This window comes from Lycium barbarum, chromosome 6 (assembly GCF_019175385.1).
Source record: "Lycium barbarum isolate Lr01 chromosome 6, ASM1917538v2, whole genome shotgun sequence".
In the NCBI taxonomy this organism is placed as follows: Eukaryota; Viridiplantae; Streptophyta; class Magnoliopsida; order Solanales; family Solanaceae; genus Lycium; species Lycium barbarum.
Window position 1 is genome coordinate 4,727,317 of NC_083342.1, and position 23,047 is coordinate 4,750,363.

Consider the following 23,047-nt stretch of genomic DNA (forward strand, 5'->3'; position numbering starts at 1 on the left):
CGGACACCAGATACCAAAAAATCCTGATTTTTAACAAGATTCAACCCGAAATCCGACAATCACTCGAGGCCCCACATATACAAAACAAACATGCAAACACACTTAAAAACGTGCTACGAATTCATCCGTGGCCTCAAAATTTCCAACGGAGGTCTATTTGACCAAGTCAAGCCCCAGTGGCCTAAAGCCAAGTTTCCAACCCAAGTCCCAAAATTCTCCCAAATGCCTATGGAACCGAACCGAATATCCCACCACATCACAAACGATCATCCGGACCTCTCGGAATCGATGAAATTCCGAAAAAAGATTCATTTACCCAAAAGTCAACTTTGAGTCAAACATATAGAACTTTAAGGCTCAAACTTCCAAAAGTCATGCTTAAACTCGCTCAGTGACCTCGGAAAGGATCAACAGGGGTAAAAGGTTTAATAGCACTATAACGACCAATCGGATCGTTACAAGCACGTTAGCAATCCTTGCTTAAAGTGCACCAAGAGCGAAACATGAACCCATTGGTTAAGTCCAATCTTGTTTAATTTTCGATTGCCTAAGTTTGTTTTATATTTGTTATGGTTAGTTGGTTCCCTCAATAGGTTATAAGTAGCCGAAGGCTGGTCATAGATCCTAAGAATTTGGATCGCGACAATAATTAGAATCGTAATAAGTGTCAACAAGACAAATTAATAGGAAATACTTTTATTTCGTAAGAATAAAAATTGACTTGTATGAAATGAAAAGGCTTCATAGGAATACTTTTGATCATGGATAACATTGAGAAAAAGATAGGAAATATATACACACACATAAATTGAATGTACCTAGACAGAATGGATACATACATTACATATATGTGGTGCTTGTTTCTTAATGCAATCATAAATTTGTACGAAAATTCAAGAGGAGTTTTGGCGCAACCAAAGAAAGGAAGAAGATGTTAAGAGTGTCTTCACTCAACAGAGACAATAGTGCACCAAGAGACGTAGCTCAGCAGGTAAGGAAGAATATAATAGTTTTAAATTCCTAAAGAGCATAGTCTTTGCATAGAAATGTTAGAAGTAATCACTGATTAAACTTCTTATAAAGGATCATTAGATATCCATCTTTTAAACATAAGATAGCATTCTTCTCGTTTGTACTCTGCAGCCACATGCCCCGCTCCCTGTATAAAAGAATCCAAAATGTAAAAGGAGAAAACACAAATATATATAGCTCGATATTTAGGTGGAAAAAAAAAAAAACTATTCACGTCTAGAAAAGCTATTTGAATGAAACAAACTATGTATAGTATTGATATCAATGTTCTTACCTTTACTGTGGCATAGGTCATTTTATTGGAGTATGATCTCGTGTAACTACAAACAAGCAATAAAGAATGTTAGTTCAGTAATTATGGTGAACAAACTAAAGACTCATGTAATAATTCAATAAAAGATATAGTACCCCGCTACTTGACCATCAACAAGCCATGGACGCCAATCATCAACAATGGAATAGTTTAGCGCTCTAATCCACGCTTCCGTAGATTGGAAGGGAACACCCATGTCATGATCACCACTGCTTCAACAGATTTTATTATCTAACACTATATATGTATATTGAAAATTGCAGTAATGTGTATGTCCGTAAGCCTTCAATATACATACACTAAATTTATTGGTAAATTTTCAACCGCATATATTTAATTTTGGGAAAATTATACCATAGGAAATAGATGAAAAACGAGGAAAAAGATGTCACCTGAATATAAGTGATCGGTAGCCTTTGTTGCTAGAATTTACATGATAAGAAAAACTATCCATGGAAGTAAATGTGTAGAATCGCTTTATACCATCTTGCTTACATCTTGCCCATCTTCTTACTGTTCCCTTCAAGGCAAAACAACACTTTAGTTGATGCAATGCAAATGCGTCCCTCTTTTTGAGTAGTAATAAAATACCTTCCGAATATGAAGAGCTTCCTGGACCGCAGGGTCATTTGCCCAATGATTTGAAAGCTTGTGTCTTGATTCCTGCAATTATGGAAAGTTCATTTTCTGCAAATGTAAGTATCTAACTACCGCGATTGATCAATTAATTCTCCATTCATCCCAAAAAGGGTGAAAAGAGGTTGGACTAAGATATCATGCATGCTTCTCTTATTTTAATTTCTTTGTAATAAGGGATAATTTCAAAGATCTCCCTTAAGGTTTGACCTTATCACACTCATCTCCCTTGTGGTTTACGATATTACGCTTACCTCCCTTATTTTGATTTGTTTATAACAATTCTTTTAATCTTTTTATTATTGTAAAAAGGTTATAATCGGACTATTTTGCCCTTACTAATGTATACTTCTTTTAAACGTCTTTTTTCAAGATTTAGTGCGTGGATCCACCCCCGCTATATATATATATATATATATATCTTGATAAAAAGCTTAGCTACTTTGTATAAAACATTAATAAATTAACATACTAAAAATGTTCACAAAAAGACATTTCCTCTTCTGCTTCGAAATTTTATTATATGAGTTTTGACGTATGCAAAAGCCTAAGAGAGCCACTCCCACATTTTTTAAGCACAACTCCATATTATTCTTCTTACTAATTGGTTCAAAGGCACTAATAAGCAAAAGATAAGAGCAGAACCCAAACAATCTGATGTTTTTAATAATAATTTTTGGATGTTTAAGCTCTCTGGGCATAGATGAGAATTTAGTTTTGTTTTTTAATCATCCTTGACTGAAAGAACGATTTTAATTTTCTGGAATTTCAGAAGGTACATAGATTTGATTTCATTTATTGTTTTGGATAACGGAGAGGAATTATCAGTCAAGATGGAGGATTCATTACACACGCTTGGAGCCACGCACTAAATCTGGAAAAAAGATGTTTACAAATGAATTAAACAAAGAATACATTAGTAAGGGCAAAGTAGTCCGATTATAACTTTTTTATTTCAATAAAATGATATTAAAAGAATTGTTACAAATAAATCAGAATAAGGGAGGTAAGCGTAATATTTCAGTGTATAAACATTATACAACAATGTATAAAAGATGTATATATACATCTCTCTCCTCTGCTCACCCAACCCAACGGTAAGATTCACTGTTCAGATCCAGGTAACGATTTTCCGGCCACTGTCACGTTCAGGTAACGCCGGCTACTTTTCCAGCCAGATTTACTTTTCTTCTCTCTTCCCTTTTCTTCTTCTCCTCTTCTTCTTCTCTTCTCCTTTTTTCCCCTTTTTTTTATCTGCGTCTGGCGCTGCCAGAACGCCGCTGCACCGTCGTCGGCGACCTTTTCCGGCATCTTTTTCTGGCCAGTCCTCTCTTTCTCGCTCCTTTTCTCTTTCCTTTCCCCTCTCTTCTCTTCTCCCTTTCAGGTCGTTGTGAACAGTATGCCGGTAGTGAACAGTACCTCGACAGTGAACAGTAACTCCGACGTTGAACAGTGTTTTCCGGCGGCGACCAGGTTCAGTTCAACTGGAGTTGGTACCTCCGGTTGCCATATCTATTCTTTGTTCATACACTTGTAGTTACATTTTGCTGACTTTAGACCTTTGAATAATTTATTAGTTCATACTTATTTTCGTGGCTTTGGGTATTGATGGTAGACTAGGGTCATGTTCTCGTTCGGGGACAGGGACGAGGGTTAGGAGGGGTAAGTGGGTTAAAGGAGCGTCTAGGCTGAGAGTAGGCTCTTGGAACATTGGGACGTTAACGGAGAAGTCCATAGAGCTAGTTAAGATTCTTAAGAAAAGGATGATTAATATAGCTTGTGTCCAAGAGACCAAATGCGTAGGTCGTAAAGCTAAGGAGGTAGGCATTTTAGTAGATAGTGATTTAAGGGATCAAGTGGTAGAGGTTAGGAGAGTCACTGATAGGATGATGTCAATTAAGGTGGTCGTCGAAGGGCTCACTTTGAACATTATTAGTGCATATGCACCGCAAGCGGGCTTAGGCGAGGAGGAGAAGAGGCGCTTTTGGGAGGATTTGGACGAGTCAGTGGGAGGCATACCGCCTACTGAGAAGCTTTTCGTGGGAGGGAATTTTAATGGGCACATCGGGTCTATTTCGGGAGGTTATGATGATGTGCATAGAGGCTTTGGCTTCGGGGACAGAAATGGAGGAGGAGTTTCACTTTTGGATTTTGCAAGAGCTTTTGGGTTGGTGATAGCCAATTCGAGTTTCCCAAAGAAGAAGGAGCACTTGGTAACCTTCGGTAGTTCGGTGGCTAAGACTCAGATAGATTTTTTACTCCTTAGGAAGGATGATAAAGGTCTGTGTAAAAACTGTAAGGTCATTCCGAGTGACAACCTTACAACCCGACATAAGCTCTTGGTGATGGATTTAGGGATTAAGATGACGAGGAAAAAGAGGGTCGGGGATGACCGACCTACGATCATATGGGGGAGTTTGACCACGACTAGTGCCCTGGAGATGGGAGAGAAATTGAAGGATATGGGGGCCTGAGATAGTAGTGGGGATGCGACCAGTATGTGGGATAGGACGGCTAGTTGCATTAGGGTTGTAGCAAGGGAAGTGTTGGGGGTCTCGACAGGTAGTCGTGGTCGGCATCGAGGGGACTGGTGGTGGAATGGAGAAGTGCAAGGGAAGGTGGAAGCAAAGAAGGTGGCGTATGCGAAGTTGATAAAAAGCAAGGATGAGGTGGAGAAGTGGACAAATAGGGAACTTTATAAGATAGCGAGGAAGGAGGCGAAGTTGGCGATTTCGACGGCAAAAACGGCAGCTTTTGAAAGCCTTTATGCTGAACTAGAAAAGAAAGGTGGGGATCAGAAATTGTTCAGGCTAGCCAAGGCGAGGGAGGGAAGGGCACGCGATGTGGATCAAGTGAAGTGCATCAAGGACGAGCATGGAAAAGTATTGGTAGAGGAGACTCATTAGACGGAGATGGTAGTCATACTTCCACAGGGGAAGAGCGACCAGACCTGACGAGATTCCTGGGGAATTTTGGAAGAGCGCAAGCTCGGTAGTTTGGAGTGGCTGACTAGGTTGTTTAATGTCATCTTTAAGACGGCAAGGATGCACGAAGAATGGAGGTCGAGCGTAATGAACCCTCTATACAAGAACAAGGGGGATATCCAGAGTTGCAACAACTATAGAGGTATCAAGCTGCTAAGCCATACTATGAAAGTGTGGGAAAGAGTGGTGGAGATGAGGGTGAGGAGAGGCGTGCCTATTTCAGAGAACTAGTTCGGATTCATGCCGGGACGCTCAACTACAGAAGCTATCCATCTTGTGAGGAGACTGGTGGAGCAATATATGAAGAGGAAGAGGGACTTACACATGGTATTCATCGACCTAGAAAAGGCTTACAACAAAGTTCCAAGAGAGATCCTATGGAGATGTTTGGAGGCTAAAGGTGTACCTGTGGCGTACATTAGGGTGATCAAGGACATGTATGAGGGAGCCAAAACCAGGGTAAGGACAGTAGGAGGGGAGTCAGAGCACTTCCCAGTTGTGATGGGATTGCATCAAGGATCTACTCTTAGTCCGTTTTTATTTGCCTTGGTGATGGATGGATTGACGCGACAAATTCAAGGTGAGGTGCCATGGTGTATGCTTTTCGCGGATGACATAGTCCTGATCGACGAGACTCGTAGCAGAGTTAACGCTAAGCTGGAGGGTTGGAGACATACCTTAGAGTCTAAAGGGTTTAAGCTGAGGAGGACCAAGACAGAGTACTTGGAGTGCAAGTTCAGTGAAGAACCTCAGGAGATTGGCGCGGAAGTTAGGCTTGGTACCCAGGCCATCCAGAAGAAAAGTAGTTTCAAGTATCTTGAGTCTATCATGCAAGGCAGCAGGGAGATTGACGATGATGTCACACATCGTATTGGGGCAGGGTGGATGAAATGGAGGCTCGCTTCTGGAGTGCTATGTGACAAGAAGGTGCCACCACAACTTAAGGGCAAGTTCTACAAAGTGGTGGTTAGACCGACTATGTTGTATGGGGCGAAGTGTTGGCCAATTAAGATCTCTCACGTTCAAAAGATGAAAGTTATCGAGATGAGAATGTTGAGATGGATGTGTGGGCACACCAGGAGTGACAGGGTTAGGAATGAGGCTATTCGGGACAAGGTGGGAGTGGCCTCGGTGGAAGAAAAGATGCGGGAAGCGAGACTGAGATGGTTTGGGCATGTGAAGAGGAGAGACACAGATGCCCCAGTGCGAAGGTGTGAGAGGTTGGCCATGGATGGTTTCAGAAGAGGTAGGGGTAGGCCGAAGAAATATTGGGGAGAGGTGATTAGACAGGACACGGCGCAGTTACAGCTTATCGAGGACATGACCTTAGATAAGAGGGTTTGGAGGACCCACATTAGGGTAGAAGGCTAGTAGATAGTCTCGTTATCCTTCCTTATTAGTAGGCGCATTATCGCAGTATAATTTCTTGTGCTCTGATTTCTGTTATTATCTGTTATTTCATGTACTTTGATTATTCTATTTTATCTGTGTCGCTTTCGTTATTTGCATTGCCATATCGCTTTGAATTTCTTACCTTATCTGACCTCTTTTTATGCTTTTTATTGAGCCGATGGTCTTTCGAAAACAGCCGTTCTACCTTGGTAAGGAGTAAGGTCTGCGTACACTCTACCCTCCCCAGACCCCACGTTGTGGGATTCCACTGAGTTGTTGTTGTTGTTGTTTTTGTTGTATAAAAGATGTATATAGATTCATACACACTATTATATAATACTTTTACATTGTTATACAATGAATAGGTAATGCATCCATACTGTATAAATGGTATATAAACATGGATATATACAACAACAACAACAGCCCAATGAAATCCCACATCTTGGGGTCTGGGGAGGGTATAATGTACGCAGACCTTACTCCTATCAAGGTAGGATGGCTATTTCCGAGAGACCCTCGGCTCAATAGAAGCATAAAAAGGGGGTCAGATAAGGTTAAAAGATTTAAAACGATATTGCAATGAAATAATGCAAGCGACACAGTAAAACAGGATAATCAAGGAATTCAAAGCGATATGGAAATGAAAATCACGAAAGCGGCATAGATAAAATAGAGTAATCAAAGTACAGAAAGTAGCAAATAATAACATAAATCAAAGCACAAGAAATTATAATGCGCTAATGCGCCTACTAATAAGGAAAGATAACGAGACTTATATATTAGCCTTCTACCCTAATGTGGGTCCTCCACACCTTCCTATCTAAGGTCATGTCCTCGGTAAGCTGTAACTGCGTCATGTCCTGTCTAATCACCTCTCCCCAATATTTCTTTGGCCTACCCCTACCTCTTCTGAAACCATCCATGGCTAACCTCTCACACCTCCGCACTGGGGCATCTATGTCTCTCCTCTTCACATGCCCAAACCATCTCAGTCGCATTTCCCGCATCTTGTCTTCCACCGAGGCCACTCCCACCTTATCCCGAATAGCCTCATTTCTAATCCTGTCGCTCCTAGTGTGCCCACACATCCATCTCAACATTCTCATCTCGGCAACTTTCATCTTTTGAACGTGAGAGATCTTAACTGGCCAACACTCCGCCCCATACAACATAGCCGGTCTAACCACCACTCTGTAGAACTTGCCCTTCAGTTGTGGTGGCACCTTCTTGTCACATAGCACTCCTGACGCTAGCCTCTATTTCATCCACCCTACCCCAATACGATGTGTGACATCATCGTCAATCTCCCCGCTGCCTTGCATGATAGACCCAAGGTACTTGAAACTACTTTTCTTTTGGATGGCCTGAGCACCAAGCCTAACTTCCACGCCAACCTCCTGGGTGTCTCACTGAACTTACACTCTAAGTACTCTGTCTTGGTCCTACTCAGCTTAAATCCTTTAGACTCCAAGGTATGTCTCCAATCCTCCAGCTTAGCGTTAACTCCGCTACGAGTCTCATCGATCAGGACTATGTCGTCCGTGAAAAGCATACACTATGGCACCTCACCTTGAATTTGTCGCGTCAATCTATCCATCACCAAGGCAAATAAAAACGGACTAAGAGCTGATCCTTGATGCAACCCCATCACAACTGGAAAGTGCTCTGAGTCCCCTCCTACTGTCCTTACTCTAGTTTTGGCTTCCTCATATATGTCCTTGATCACCCTAATGTATGCTACAGGTACACCTTTAGCCTCCAAACATCTCCATAGGATTTCTCTTGAAACTTTATCGTAAGCCTTTTCTAGGTCGATGAATACCATATGCAAGTCCCTCTTCCTCTTCCTCTCCCTATACTGCTCCACCAGTCTCCTCACAAGATGAATGGCTTCTGTAGTTGAGCGTCCCGGCATAAATCCGAACTGGTTCTCTGAAATAGACACGCCTCTCCTCACCCTCATCTCCACCACTCTTTCCCACACTTTCATAGTATGGCTTAGTAGCTTGATAAACATGGATATATGTTGTATAATAATGTATAACAGTGTAGATACACTTATTATACACATTTATATTATAAAATACCATCCAATCACCAGTACACCTCTATTTTAACACCATAATCACCACACGCACAAAAAAAGGAATAAGAAGAAGAAGATGCAAGAAGTCCATTGGTTTGCTATTGAACCTTTTGGATTTTAGATTTGAAGCTCCTTCTCTCTAAGATGGATTTACAAAATATCCCTCTAGCCAACCAGTTATTTTTTATTTGAATAAAAACGACATGTAATTGGATTTGTAAGCATAACAAGGAGGAGAAAAATGAAAAGAAAAAAGAAAGAAAGAGAGAGAAACATGGAAAGATTGAAAAAGAAAGATAGAGAGAAGCAGTGATAGAGACACTTGCATAGAAGAACAAGGAGAAAGGGTTGACTGAAAAAGTAAATTGAGAAATGGAGACAATGTCACGTGGAGAGAGGGAAATGGAGTGGGGACAAGATTTAAGAAAAAGCTGACTAGTGTGTTAGTTGGGCCAATTTTAGTAAACTAAATGACCGAGTGGTCTTATGCCGTAAGAAAGTAATCATTGGGTTAAAAATGATTAGTTAGATGGCCGAATGGCCATGGCATTTAATTTTCCCTTTAAAATACTTACTAATCTAATATCAGTGAGCCATGTTGGAATCAGCAAACTTGTTACTGAATTTCTTTTGGTTGGTGTGTCGGGTTTAATCAAAATAATTGAAATGATGATCAGATTTAATTTGAAAAAACAAATATGTCACATAAGCGCCACGTATGAAAATTAAGTTGGGACATGAAGATTTAACGAAGTACAGGTAAATAGATATGGGCTTATTTTAGAGTACAAGGGCAAATATGCCTCTAAAGTTTGATGACAATGGAAATATGTTGGAAAAGTATAACGAAGAACAAATATAGCTTATTTGTGAGTGGCACAAACTCTTTCTTTGTTACTTCTATTATGTACTTGTTTATTCCAAATTTAATTGTTTATTAATTTTTTTTCTCCGTCAAATTTAGCTTTTTTTTCTTTTTTTATGTATCTATTAATGGATTAATCAGAGTATTAAATATATTATATATTATTTAAATAAAAAATTTGTATTTTTTAATATAATCAATTCGTAACTGAAAGTGAATTGAGACAACTTATTTAAACTTAATATTGCGATAACAAGCTCATTATAGTGTTAACAGTTTTAAGGACTATTCAATCATTTTAATATATAGAAAAAGTAATTTTTACCAACCGCACCTTTTAGCTTAAGCACTTCTATCTAAACATGAAATTGTTTATTAAAAAGATTTCACTCCAACGCTTAGTACTTAGAAGCTACTTCATCGAGTAGGTCAAACTAGCTCATTGTAAAGTAATTGAAATTATTTGCTTTCCATTTATTTCCAATTTCACTTTTGCTTTTTCCTTCTTTTGTTTTCATATCATATATGTTTGAGCAAAACAAATAGTATCATATATGAGAGGCTACAGGGATAACTTACAAGACTTCCATAACATTTCGAGCCATAATCCTGGGATGCGACTTTCTCATCAAGAGATCGTCGTACACCAAATGATGCTGATTTGCTTCTAACACGACCAAATAATTGAGATGGCCTTGGAGATTCTGTATCTTTTCCGCAGGATGGCATCAGAATGTGTTGATCGTTCACAATATCGACCAACTACAAAAATAGCAATTCAAGAATAATTAGCTTGAAATTTACAATATGATAGCAAAAAAATAGATAATTATGAGCCCGTTTGGATTGGCTTATAAGTTAGCTTATAAGCTGTTTTCAGCTTTTTTGAGTGTTTGGCTGGCCAGCTTAAAGTCATTTTATGCTTAAAATAAGCTCAAAAAAATAATTGGACCCATTTGACTTAGTTTATCTAAAGCAGCTTATAAGCTGAAAACAGCTTATAAGCCAAAAAAAATAAGTTGGACTACCCCAACTTATTTTTTTCAGCTTATAAGCTGCAAACAGCTTTAAGCTGTAAGCCAATCCAAACGGGCTCTATATATAGAATTAGCTGATATTGAAAATAAAATAGGCAACATTGTGTACGAAATAAAAAAAAAAAAATACGTAACCTCATGGTATCTTTCTAAATCCTGGGAACATAGGACATTGCTGGAATTTTCATTGTATTCTCCCTTGCAGTTCTTCTTCAGTGACTGCGTTGACAATTGGATCTTGTCATCCTCAAGAATCGATTTGTTCAAACTTTCAAGATAAATCAATGCAAGAGGTTAATACTTAGAATAGGATTTGTTGGGAAACAATAGAACTAACCTCATAAAGTTCATCAGATATGAGTCCCATACCATGACAGAAGGGAATTTGATAATTATCCTCGGTACTTTTTGACGTTATAGGATTGCCAAGCATATACCCCTAAAGTTATTTATACAGTTATCAGAAATTAACAATTTACCAGTACTACTAAACCAAAAAAAAGAGTAAGAAAACAAAAATACGGACCTTAATGTTGATCAAGGGCTTGTTGCCTGCTTCAATCCCTACATTGATTCATATCACTTGACTTTAAAGTATGAAAATAAATATTTGTAGTCAATTTCACAAGCAAAAATTTGTGGTTTCCCTCTTCAACCAAGTGGGCAAATGATATTAAGATCAGGAAAACATGCAGTTAGTATAATGTAATAGTAAACAATAAAGAGCATATTACATTACAATTGGACAATGAGCATTCATATATTCTTGTAAGTATTTTCCTGCTGTATATTCTTACCATCTGATATCTTTTGAATAACACGCGGAACAATAATGCCTCCATATGAATCTCCAGCCACGTATAAAGATTTTGAAATAAATTCTGGATGATTAGTTAGCCACTGAAAAAGACAAAAGATAAATGAGAAAGTAGTTTTAGGCAGGTTAAAAATAACTACTTGCCTCATTTTCCTTTAATTCTGAAAATGTACCTCTGAACTCGAGGTTTTTAGTGGCAATACATGTTTTAGAGTATGTAAAGGATGTTAAGGAAATAGATTGTTGTCTCCTTATATATCTTAAATGATGTCGAACTAGATTTAAGTAAGATACAAGGTCTATTTTCTTTATATGATCCTCAAATCTATGCATGTCCCTATTCATGGTTTGCTTAATATTACGCCCCAATATTCACACTTTAGATGCAGGGGATATATTGTACAATTACTAGGTTCTGAAGAACCAAGTAACTTTGTAACAGGCTTTAAAAGATTCATTAAATGAGTATAAATAATAGATTTTAAATCCAGTAAATGAAACGGGTTATGGTAAAATTTTGAACTCGAACTCATAAAGTCCAAATTCTAGATTTGTCTTCATCGAAATATAAAACCTTGAGCATATAAAAGGCCTGTGTTGTTGCTCCTTATATCTTTCTTGAAAAATCTTTCTTCATGAGCTAACTTTTGAATTTGAATTTGAATTAGTTCAAGGTTCATTTTCTTAACAAAACATTTGAAAACAAGACAAAACTAGGGATTCTATGTTTGATTAGCGATGGCTAAACGTGTTTCAATGAAGATCCTGATGTAGGTGGATTAATTTCATCAAGGTGAGTGTTTCTTCTCTTTCATATTAATTATGTGTTATTACTGGGAAATTTTCAAAAATATATCGCCCAACACAATATCTGCACTCACATCAATTTCTTTTTACTTTACATGCAACTTTTTCTTTTGTAACAGTGTATATATACCTTATGCATTATTATAGAATATGTATATACGTGTATAAAAAATGTATCTACCTTATATAAAAGTAAAAAAAAAAAAAAAAAAAGTAGCCTAGTGCACTATGCTCCCTCCGGCTATGCGCGGGGTCCGGGGAAGGACCAGACCACAAGGGTCTATTGTACGCAGCCTTACCTTGCATTTCTGCAAGAGGCTGTTTCCACGGCTCGAACCCGTGACCTCCTGGTCACATGGCAGTACCTTATATAAAAGTGTATAATAAAAGTGTATAATAAAAATGCATCTACCTTGTATAAAAGTGTATAACAATATATAAAAGTGTATAACTCGTCACTAGCTACAGAGACGAACTTCTTCTACAATTTTTAGTTGCAATTCTTGTTCAATCTAGTTCAAATCTCTACCAAATGACTTCAGATTTTGTGGACAACCTACTTAAGACTATTACCACCAAGTCTAAGCAAGACTCACTCTAAATATCCTACAAAAATCAGATTTGAAATTTAAACGTACTTCTTCAAGCTTGTCCAACAATGGTGAGTTACCTTTCTAATTTTATATTGACCACTCTAATCATACAAAACCAGCACTCCAACCATAATTTGAGCTCCAAACATTACGACAAATCGAGTTTTTCAACTAACAATCAATAGATGGGTGAGTTGAAGAAGAGAAATAGAAGAAGTGACCTAACTTAAAAATTCTACTATACAATATGGGTCAATGATAAGCCACGTATATTTCATACTTATTAAACGAGGATGAAGCAAAGAAATATAGAAATCCTGGAGGATTGAGCAGTTTCTTATAAGTTACTGAAAGTTATCTGCTAGGCAGTTTCTTACAGTTACTAGAAGTTATATGTTCCTATCATAAATGTAGTTAAGTAGTTATGGGTCATCCTATTATCTAAATAATGCATCTTAGTAATGTAGGATTGTATTGTAATCATCTATTGTATGCTGACAGATTGTTCTAAGAGATATGAGATGCTTGTGTCTCTATATTATTAAAATATCAGTATAACTTCTATTTATTTATCCATTACTAAGTCTCTGTTCCTATTATTGGTATCAGAGCAGTAAGATCTGCCATGGTAATACACGGACCAACACTTCCACCAGCGAACCCATCATGTCGACTAATGATCAGATCGGTCAACAATTGACCACTATAGCAGCGAAATTGGAAGCCATAGACGCTTTGGCTGATGATGTTGTTGTATTAAAAGCGCAAAACAGTCAGAATCAGCAAGGAAAATCTAAAATTTTACCGGAAGAGGCTGAGGTTGATAACACTTGGAGGCATCCAGAAACTTATCGCCGTTCACACACAAAGATGGAGTTTCCCAAGTATGAGGGAGGAGATCCTCAAAGTTGAATTCTGAAAGCAGAGAAGTATTTTCAATATTATGAAACACGTGATGATTGCAAGGTTTATGTGGCTTCAATGTCTTTGGAAGGAGATGCATTAGATCTTTTTGCTTGGATCAACAGCTTGAGAGTGTTGAGGACTATTTGACAAGATGGTCCCGAACACAAAACTATTAGTTGGATTCAATATGTCTGGTGAAATGACCCGAGGGGAGATCTCATTGCTGACATGTGGCGGGGGATTGTGAAGCAAACCTTGTTCGAATTGATGGATGGAGATATGGCATACAATATCATCATCAGAAGGTCATGGATTCACGACATGAAGGCAATGCCCTCAACTTTGATCAGCTGGTAAAGTTTCCAACTCCCAATGGTATAAAGTAGATTCGAGGTGATCAGCCTGCAGTGCGTGAAATGTTTGCCATAGCTGTGGTAGGCAACCAGAAAAATTAAAACGATAAGTAGAAACTGCAGGGACCAAAATCTCCTCTCAATCCTAATTCAGAGGTAGAACACCCAGAGGAAGAAGAAACCGAGGAGGGGTTACCCGACAGGAATCAAGTGCCTATATCTTCCATGTTCCGGAGGACACTGATGCTACTACATCAACAGCCAAAGATCTCAAGCAGGTCATCCTAGTCGTCGATTTCCCGTTAAGAAAGGTATACTTGGCTATGGGATTAAGTCCCAAACTTATGCTTAAATTAATCGAATTCCTTAGAGCTGACGCCGATTGTTTTGCTTGGTCGTACTTAGATATGACAAGTATATCTGTTACACCTCGAAAATTCCAGATGTGTTGCCTTGTGGATAGGCTAGTGTGAGCTTAGGGTGATAATGAAATCCTTATGAGATTAAGGGAAGTATTACATAGCGTAAGGTGCATACTATAAGATTTCGAGTCATATGAATATGTGAAGTTTAGTTTGTTGAAGAAAGTGAAATGTAAGTCGTGTTCGGATGGTTTCGCTACAATTGAGCTAATATTTATTCAGAACCATCTTGAGGGGCTGCCATAGGGCCTATTGTATGGTTAATGAAGTGTTATATAAGTGCCAAGAAGGTTCCATGAGGATTGGAAGTCAAACGAGTCGACGAGAATGGAATTCGGAAATTCCCAGTTGTACAGCCATTTGTACGGACCGTATAAATTATACGGCCCGTATAATGGTCCGTAGATTGCTTCCAGAGAAGGGTGAAACCTGGTGATATTATACGGTCCAATTATACGAACCGTATAAATTATATGGCCCGTATAATTGGCCGTATAATCGGGTCAGGTCAGAATTTTATTTTTATAAACATGGACGATCCTCACTTTATTTTTATTTCCCACTTTTCTTCCATGCTCACCAAGGCTCCAAAACCCTCTTCCCAACATATTTCACTCAAACCCAAGAGATTACAAAGATCAAATAGCAAGAATCAAGTGTTCATGTGTTAGAAGGCTTCCTAGTGTTGGTAGATTTCAAGAAATACTTGGGCATTGTAGCTAGGGCTTTTTTGCACAAGTTGATAGCTGCTCCAAAGCTTGTTCCTATGGGATAAAAAGGTTAGTTTCCATGCTTATTTCATGTTATTGTGAATGCTTGGTTGTAGCAAAACTTGGGTAGAAGAAGGAAGTGGAAAATGAAGTCTAAATGTAGCTTTTATGATGTTTGCGAGTAGTAAGCTAACTTGAGTCATGATTCTTAGTATGATATGGATATAATCTTGTTATGAAAGGTAGTAATAGTGATACGGAAGCATTGTATGAAAATGTGCTAAAATGGGTGTGAAGTTGTGGGTATAAGTTGAACACAAGGATGAATTTTGAAGGCTTAATGGAATGTGATTACTTGATGACGATATTGTGAGTGTATTATGAATGTTTGGGAGTTGTTTTGTAATATGGTGAGAGTTGACGAAGTAGGGGAAATGCTGCCCATTTTTCATTAGATCATGAATTATTCTAATTTGAATTTAAGAGTGTCATTAAGGCTTAACCGTGGTATGAATCCTTCTAATGTAGATTGTTCAAGATTCGACGGCGAACGTTAATTAGTTAAGAGGACAAAGAGGTATGTAAGGCTAACCCTTCTTTCATTGAGGCATGGTTCCTTGGCTATATGTCCTTTCATGAGTTCCATAATGTCCTCCAAATGATTCTATCTCTAAAATTACTAAAGCTCATGATCCTCGATATTTTCACGATTCTATTGCTTTCCTTTATATGATAGTTGATCCTCTAAGGATAGATGTAACGAAAATGATGATGGCAATGACGTTGATGATACTTATGGACTTTTATGTATACGTATCTAAGTATGTATGACTATTATGTAACACCGAGCTTATATGGCCGAGTATGATACCTATCGCGCGCGCACCACTGCAATTGGGTACGGATAACACTGAGCCTTGGTAGGGCCAGGTATGTATAATCACCGAGCCTTGTCATGACCAGGTGTGTGAAACACCGAACCTTCATGGTCGGGTATGATATGGATACGAGTATGAGTATAAATATGAATATGAATATGAATATGTATATGTATGTATATATGCATGAGTAAGCATTGGAAATGGAAGGTCCCTATGAAAGACAAGTAAGTACATATGATGATGGCCAATAAAGGTACAAATGGCTCTATTACCTCCTGATTCCCCCATCTTATGCTATATCTTATGCTACTTCCTACGTTATTTCTTATGCTCCTAATTGTGATGTTGATTATGCTTTACATACCCAGTACATTATTCGTAATGACGTCCTTTTGTTTGTGGACACTGCGTCATGCCCGCAGGTGGACAGGGAGACAGGCTTGATCCATAGATTCCTTATTCAGGGACTGTATAGAAGAGCTCCACTTCATCCGGAGCTACAGCTTTTGGGTACTATTCTTTTGTGTACATATATATGGGCATGGCGGGGTCCTGTCCCGCCTATATGATGTTACCTACTCTTCTTAGAGGCTTGTAAACAGTTGTGTATGGTTAGATGTCTTGCAGCCTTGTCGGCTCATATTTTGTATATCATTTTGATAGCCTCGTCGGCTTGTGTATATGGATATGGGACATTGTTATTGATGATGATATAAATGTGTTGTTGCCCAACGAGATTAGCACTATTGATGTATGTAAATTATGAGTAAGCCATATGGCTCACCTAGATGTGAATGTGAGAGTACGATAAAAGGTGCCCAAGCAGGTTAGCACCGGGTGCCCGTCATGGCCCTCCGGTTGGGTCGTGACAATATCGCTTGAGATTATAACTCACAAGCTGAGTTTGGATCCTGGCTTCCCTCCAATAAAGCAGAAGAAGCATCTGATGGCTGAGCTCCAGAACAGGTTTGTTAAAGAGGAGGCAACGAGATTACTTAATATAGGATCCATCCGAGAACTTACTCGGAATTGGTGAGCAAACGTAGTTATGGTACCTAAGAAGCTAAATAAATTCAGAATGTACATTAATTGTAAAGATTTGAATAAGGCTTGCCCGAAGGACTCATTCTTATCGCCGCACATTGATCAAATGATCAACGTACGGCCAGCCATGAAATGATGAGTTTTCTGGATGCGTATTCTGGGTACAACTAAATAAGGATGCACCAGGATGACCAAGAGGAGAAGAATTCACTCATCATAGAATATTGGCATTTATTGCTATAATGTGATGCCTCTCGCACTTAAAAACGCCGGAGCCACTCACCGGAGGCTCGTAAATGAGATGTTTGAAAAACAACCAGAAAATCTATGGAATCTATATTGACGATATGTTGTTCAAGTCTTTGGATGCAAAGGACCATTTAAGCCATCTATAGGAAACATTTGCCATTTTGAAAAATACAATATGAAGCTCAAGTGGAAGTAAGATCTGGAAAATCTCTAAGTTTTTTCGTTTCAACCAGAGGAATTGAGGTGAACCAGGACAAAACTAAAGCTATTCAGTACATCCCCGATATACTCGAATATGTGAAGGCGCTACAGAGATTGACTGGACACTTGGCGGTCCTCAGCAGGTTCATCTTCGGGTCATCCAAAAAATGCCACAGGTTCTTCTCTTTGCTAAAATTAGCATTGGCTCTCGTGACAGCAGCTCGAAAGCTTAGGCCATATTTCCATTGCCATCCCATTTGTGGGGTAACAACTTTTTTCCTTGCGAAATGTTTTACACAAACCCTGAACTCTCAGGGTGGTTGGCTAAATGGGCAGTTGAGATAAGTGAGTATGACATTGTATATAAACCCTGTACTGCCATCAAATTACAAGTTTTGGCCGACTTCGTGGCTAATTTTAGTCTGGGATATTGCCTCATGCCGAAAAGGAAGCCATTTTAGTTTCCGCGCTACGTTTGGAGTCTAGACCTTATTTACTAATGGTACTTCCAATGTAAAAGGAACCAGGTTGGGCATAGTCCTCAACACTCTCAAGCAGTGTCAGGAACTCTTCAAGTGATTTCCTGCAAAGAATGAAAATCTTTTCCACTTCTCACTCACATCTCAACGAGTAACCGAAAAGTGTGGGGACTCTCTATATGGAGTGAAATTCAAATTTGACAGGTCAACGAGTCAAGTGGTGATACGTGGCAAAAGGGACAGGTCAGACATGAGTAAGCAAAAGTAATATCCGGTCCAGTTCTTATGCACGGTAATTATAAATGGCGTCATTTACGGAGGTCCCAGGTCTTTGATTATCAAGAACCGGAGTCATAGCACGGGATCGTTTGGCTTCGAAAATATGGAACGGGGCACGGGCTACTGGCCGGACAAGATGAGGTCTGGAGTTTAGCTGTTACAAAAGACTCTGAGAATATCGTCATCTGTTACACAATCGCAATAATGGGCAATTAATAGATTTTATGAGGGCATGATTTTTAGGACCCGTTCCTCGAAGCTTAGCTGTAAATAGGACCTTCTTGTTGAAAGGCATCGAATTCTGATTCATTCACAAGTATTTGCAATTCAAAAAGTTCTTCTTTGTTCATAAGCTTCATTGCGACATAGCACATTCCGATTTAGGAGCTTATTCCGGTGACCTTCCCGGCCATAAATGGAGCAATTCAGGCTATATTCATTTGTTTATTAAATTATCCTATTCTCGTTATCTTGATCTTTAATCATAGTGTTGTGTTGTATTTCTAATTCATTCAATTTGGTCATCTCAATCCACGTGTCCTTAAAATCATGTATACAAATTCAACTATACCGTTTTGTGGTTAAACAAAGATCAGAGTAAAAACTATGATTTCAAGTATGTACATACCTTGAGTAGAAATTCGTACGTGTGGTTGACTGCTTGCAAATCAGTAACCATCATTGCTTCTGCTGTTGTTGCATAAGAAAATCCAGTATGAACCGGTTGTTCTAAAAAGATTATGCTTGCACCCTAACAATTTGAAGATTTTCCATCCGAATATTATTTACTTTTAACTAGCTTAAAATGAAATAAAAGAATTATGAATACATATTCTCCAGAGTTAAGTTACCTTGGTCCATGAGTTTGGAGTTGAGCCAAGTACTGGTAAGCTCCCGTTATACTCTTTTTGTGTAAAATACAATGGCCCTGCATGCTTAAGAGTATTTGATAAGCTTTTACAAAGACAATATTAGACTTGTGGCTCCATTAAGAAAGCTGAAAGTAAACGGAAGAAAAAATCGCTTTTTCGAATATGTGCTACTCCTTTCCATTCAAAAAGAATACATGAATTCCGAGTATAATAATAAAGATAAACTTTTTTATATTAGTCTCAACTCAAATATTGTTTTTAAAATAAAAATTTAAAAGCTTAAAAATTACATACTCCCTAATAAATATTATAAATGACAACTTCTTATAATTAGAAATACATATGAAAAAATTAACAATAAAAAAATTGTTTTATTCCCCCCCATAAATTCCATTAAAACATTTGGGAAAAAAGAGAAATTCCAAGTAAAATAGTGGTTGCTAATTAAGTGGAGTACCTATTTCATAGGCAAGCGCACTAAACGATGAACAACCAGGTCCTCCCGTAAGCCATAGTATAAGAGGATCATTTTCAGGATCTGATTCCGATTTAATAAAATAATAGAACAGCTGGACTTCGTCAGATTTACCAACTCCAATATACCTGATATATAATTATTTAATAACATAAATGCTCAGTGTAGTCAGCAAATTTAATTCCAGTCTAACACACCGTTTCATAAGTGAAATTTACTTATATTTACTAACAGTGTAAAGGATTGCGAAATTACATTTAACTACATGACCATTACTCCTCATTTCTGCTCTCTCATTTAACGCACATCTCATCTAGGAGGGCCCCTCGACAAGACTATACTCCATCCGTCCCAATTAAAGTGTGTTGCTTTCCTTTTTGGTCTATACCAAAAAAAAGTATCTCCTTCTAAGTTTTTCAATCAACATTTTACATGGCAAGTTTAAAACCACTAGATTTAAACGACTAAACACATCTTTAATTTTAGATCACAAGATTCAAAAGTCTTTATTTATTTCATAAACTTTACGCCAAATCAGACCAAGACACTTAAATGGGACGGAGAAAGTATATCCTAACAAGCTAATTACTCTCTTCGTCTCATGTTATGTATACGCGGAATTTGAAAGAATTGATCGACTAACTATATGTTTGATTAGATATGGTACAAATTCAAACATATATTTGAGAATACTAAGCAAGCTTATTATAGAATTACTTTTAACTATTTTTTAAATGACCTGATAACTCCTTTACACTATAATGTATAGAAGTTAAACATAAAAGTACATGTTGCCTTCCTTGTCATATCCCATCTTGTTAATGTTCCCCTATTCACTGGGCCGGAGTCAGCATTGTTTTTACGGGTTTGGTGGAATATAGTAGCTTAAACTCAATATATATTTACCAAAAATTCAATAAAATAAAATAAAAGGAAAAAGGGGCAAATATACCCCTTAAATTTTTTCTTTTAGAGCGAATTTACCTCTCGTTATAAAAATGATATATATTTACTCTTACCGTTGCCCAAAGTGCATATTTGCCCTTTTTCGGACAGAACCCATTTAACCGATTTAAGAATTCTTTCCTTGATTTTTTTAATTATAACTAATGCAACGTGTAAAGAAAAGATTTAACCCACCCAAACCCGACTTAGATCTGACCCAAAAGAATTAAATCCAACGGATGTTGAAGTTTTGAACTTGGCACGAAGCAAAGTGTAAAGCCGAGGGCAACGAACGATGTGCTAACTGGCGATGTTTGCAATCGGCAATAAGTCATAGGGTGATGATAGAACAAGGGTATTGGGTTTTTTTTTTTTAGGTCGGGTCTGGTTGAGTAAAATTTCTGTTTACACGTGGCATTAGTTATAGTTAAAAAAATCATGAAATTTTTTTTAAATTGGATAAATGGGCTTTGTCCCTTCAAAAGGCCAAATATGCATCATTTGTGTAACGTTAAATATAAATATACATTATTTTTGTAACTGGAGTAAATTCACTCTAAATGGCAAGTTGAGGGGGTATTTTTGCCCCCTTTTTTCCCTAAAAATAATAATAATTATGATTGAAAATTATAAATTAAGAATTCTGACTCCACCTTTACTAAATTATCGGTCTCTTCAAGCAGCAAATTAAACAGAAGATCTTAAAACATTATATTACTAACCAAAAAAAAAAAATGAAAGAAAGAAAAAACAAAGGCATGGGGAAATTAAAGAAAACAAACCCAGTCTCAAGATGAAAAGGAAGGGGACCTTCAAATCCAGGAAGAAACTCCACCTTTGAGCCAGTTGTCGCCGTTGCAGCTTGCAGTGGAACTACAAGTAGTAAAAGCAGAACAAGATGAAAAAACATATTATTGTAGGGAAATGAAGCATTCATTAGGCTTTGGGCTAAGATTGGGTTAATGATTTGCTTGTACTGGAAAATTGAAGGGTTGTTAAGAGAAAGAATTGGAACTGTTTCTGTAGGGGGACAACATCCGCTATTCACTGAATAAACAAACAAATTTTATTAGAGGAATATAGTCTGCCAAGTTGTATTTTATTACTTTACTACTATCCGTTGTGGACCCCCCATAAAAACTTTTAAAAAAAATTGGGCCCATATTAAACAGGCCCATAAAAAAATTTAAAAAAAATTGTGAGTCTCATATATATTAAATAACAACTAATATTAAAAAATATTGTGGATCCAATACTAAAAAAAAAAAGTGAAACCCACCACATCCAAACTCACGGGAAAAAAAATTACCTCATATTAACAAAATCAAGCAATATTGAAAAAAAAAAGTGAATCCCATATTTAAAAAACAAACAATGTAAATAAAAAAACACCAACCAATATTAAAAAAAAAAAAAAAGTGAAACCCACTATCTCCAAACTCACGGGAAATTACTACTATTAAGAAGCACCGGTTGGTGCTCCTTTTTCGTCGTCCGTTGTGGACCCCCCTAAAAAATAAAAAATAAAAATTTGGGCCCCATATTAAACAGGCCCATAAAAAAAACAAAATTGTAAAAAAAAATTGTGAGCCCTATATTAAACACCATCCAGTATTAAAAAAAAAAGTGAAACCCACCACATTCAAACTCACGGGAAAAAAAAGTGAACCCCGTATTAACAAAATCAAGCAATATTGAAAAAAAAATGAATCTCATATTTAAAAAATAAACAATGTAAATAAAAAAAACACCAACCAATATTTTTAAAAAAAAGTAAATAAAGTGGAACCCACCGTCTTCAAACTCACGGAAAAAAAAAGGTGGACTCCATATTAACAAAATCAACCAATATAAAAAAAAAAAGTGAATCACATATTAAAAAAACAAACAATGTCAAAAAAAAAGTTGCAGACTTTGTATTCATAGCAAACATTAATATAATAAAGTTTTAGATACGGAGCACAAACTAGAATGTTATATTAATTGTGTTTTGAACATAGTATATATATATATATATATATATATATATATATATATATATATATATATATATATATATAATCACTATTTAAAGATAATTATATATACATAAATGCACTATAATCCAAAGTATTGGGTCCGTGAGCAGCACATAGGCGGTCTAGTAAGCCTAGAATTTAGAGTAAGCCTAGAATTTAGAGGTCAAAAGTTCTTTTGATTGTTTCTATGTACACATTTAACAATGTTCTTGCTCTTTTCGCCAATTAAAGTTACCCCAAAATCCAATGCATAATTAGTGCAAAAAAAAGTAAAATAATATAGTGGGTGAGATGTAAATAGTATAGTAGTAATGGGATATATATTGTCACTATAATAAAATACTCCATCCGAAGTAATAAAAAAAAAGTTGCCCCAAAATAAAAATTATTTTAGGAATTCAAGATAAAAGTTAGTATTTTTTTTCCTACTATGCCCTTAAATTTAGAATTTAGTGTTCAATTCTCAAAAAACATCTAATAAATAGACGTAATTTAATAAACTATAGTTACCTTTTATTTATTTATTTTCTTAATGGACGTGAAAAGAACTAAAGCTACACTTATTTTGGAACGGAGAGAGTATTCATTTTACTTGTCATGTTTCTTTTTCAAGTCCCTTAAGAAACATTAACTAAATAAGTAATTTCT

General features: G+C 37.1%; 1 protein-coding gene across 3 annotated transcripts; it reads right to left on the reverse strand.

The window, feature by feature from the left end:
- Window positions 1–992: 992 nt before the first annotated feature.
- On the reverse strand, window positions 993–21,450 carry LOC132600558 (serine carboxypeptidase-like 13). Of its 3 annotated transcripts, none has more exons than XM_060313804.1 (14): window positions 21,164–21,450; window positions 19,419–19,564; window positions 18,941–19,017; window positions 18,718–18,840; window positions 11,146–11,248; window positions 10,875–10,900; window positions 10,686–10,787; window positions 10,484–10,567; window positions 9,891–10,073; window positions 1,937–2,008; window positions 1,738–1,865; window positions 1,441–1,554; window positions 1,307–1,352; window positions 993–1,159 (listed from the first exon to the last, which is right to left on the reverse strand). In XM_060313804.1, the coding sequence occupies exons 1-14, from the start codon at window positions 21,316–21,318 to the stop codon at window positions 1,076–1,078; spliced, it is 1,443 nt and encodes a 480-aa protein (XP_060169787.1). In that variant the 5' UTR covers window positions 21,319–21,450; the 3' UTR covers window positions 993–1,075. The 3 variants fall into 3 exon arrangements, with proteins under 3 accessions (XP_060169787.1, XP_060169786.1, XP_060169788.1); XM_060313803.1 differs by having other exon boundaries at window positions 10,875–10,912; XM_060313805.1 differs by lacking the exon at window positions 21,164–21,450 and adding an exon at window positions 20,456–20,514 and having other exon boundaries at window positions 10,875–10,912.
- Between the last annotated feature and the right edge of the window lie 1,597 nt (window positions 21,451–23,047).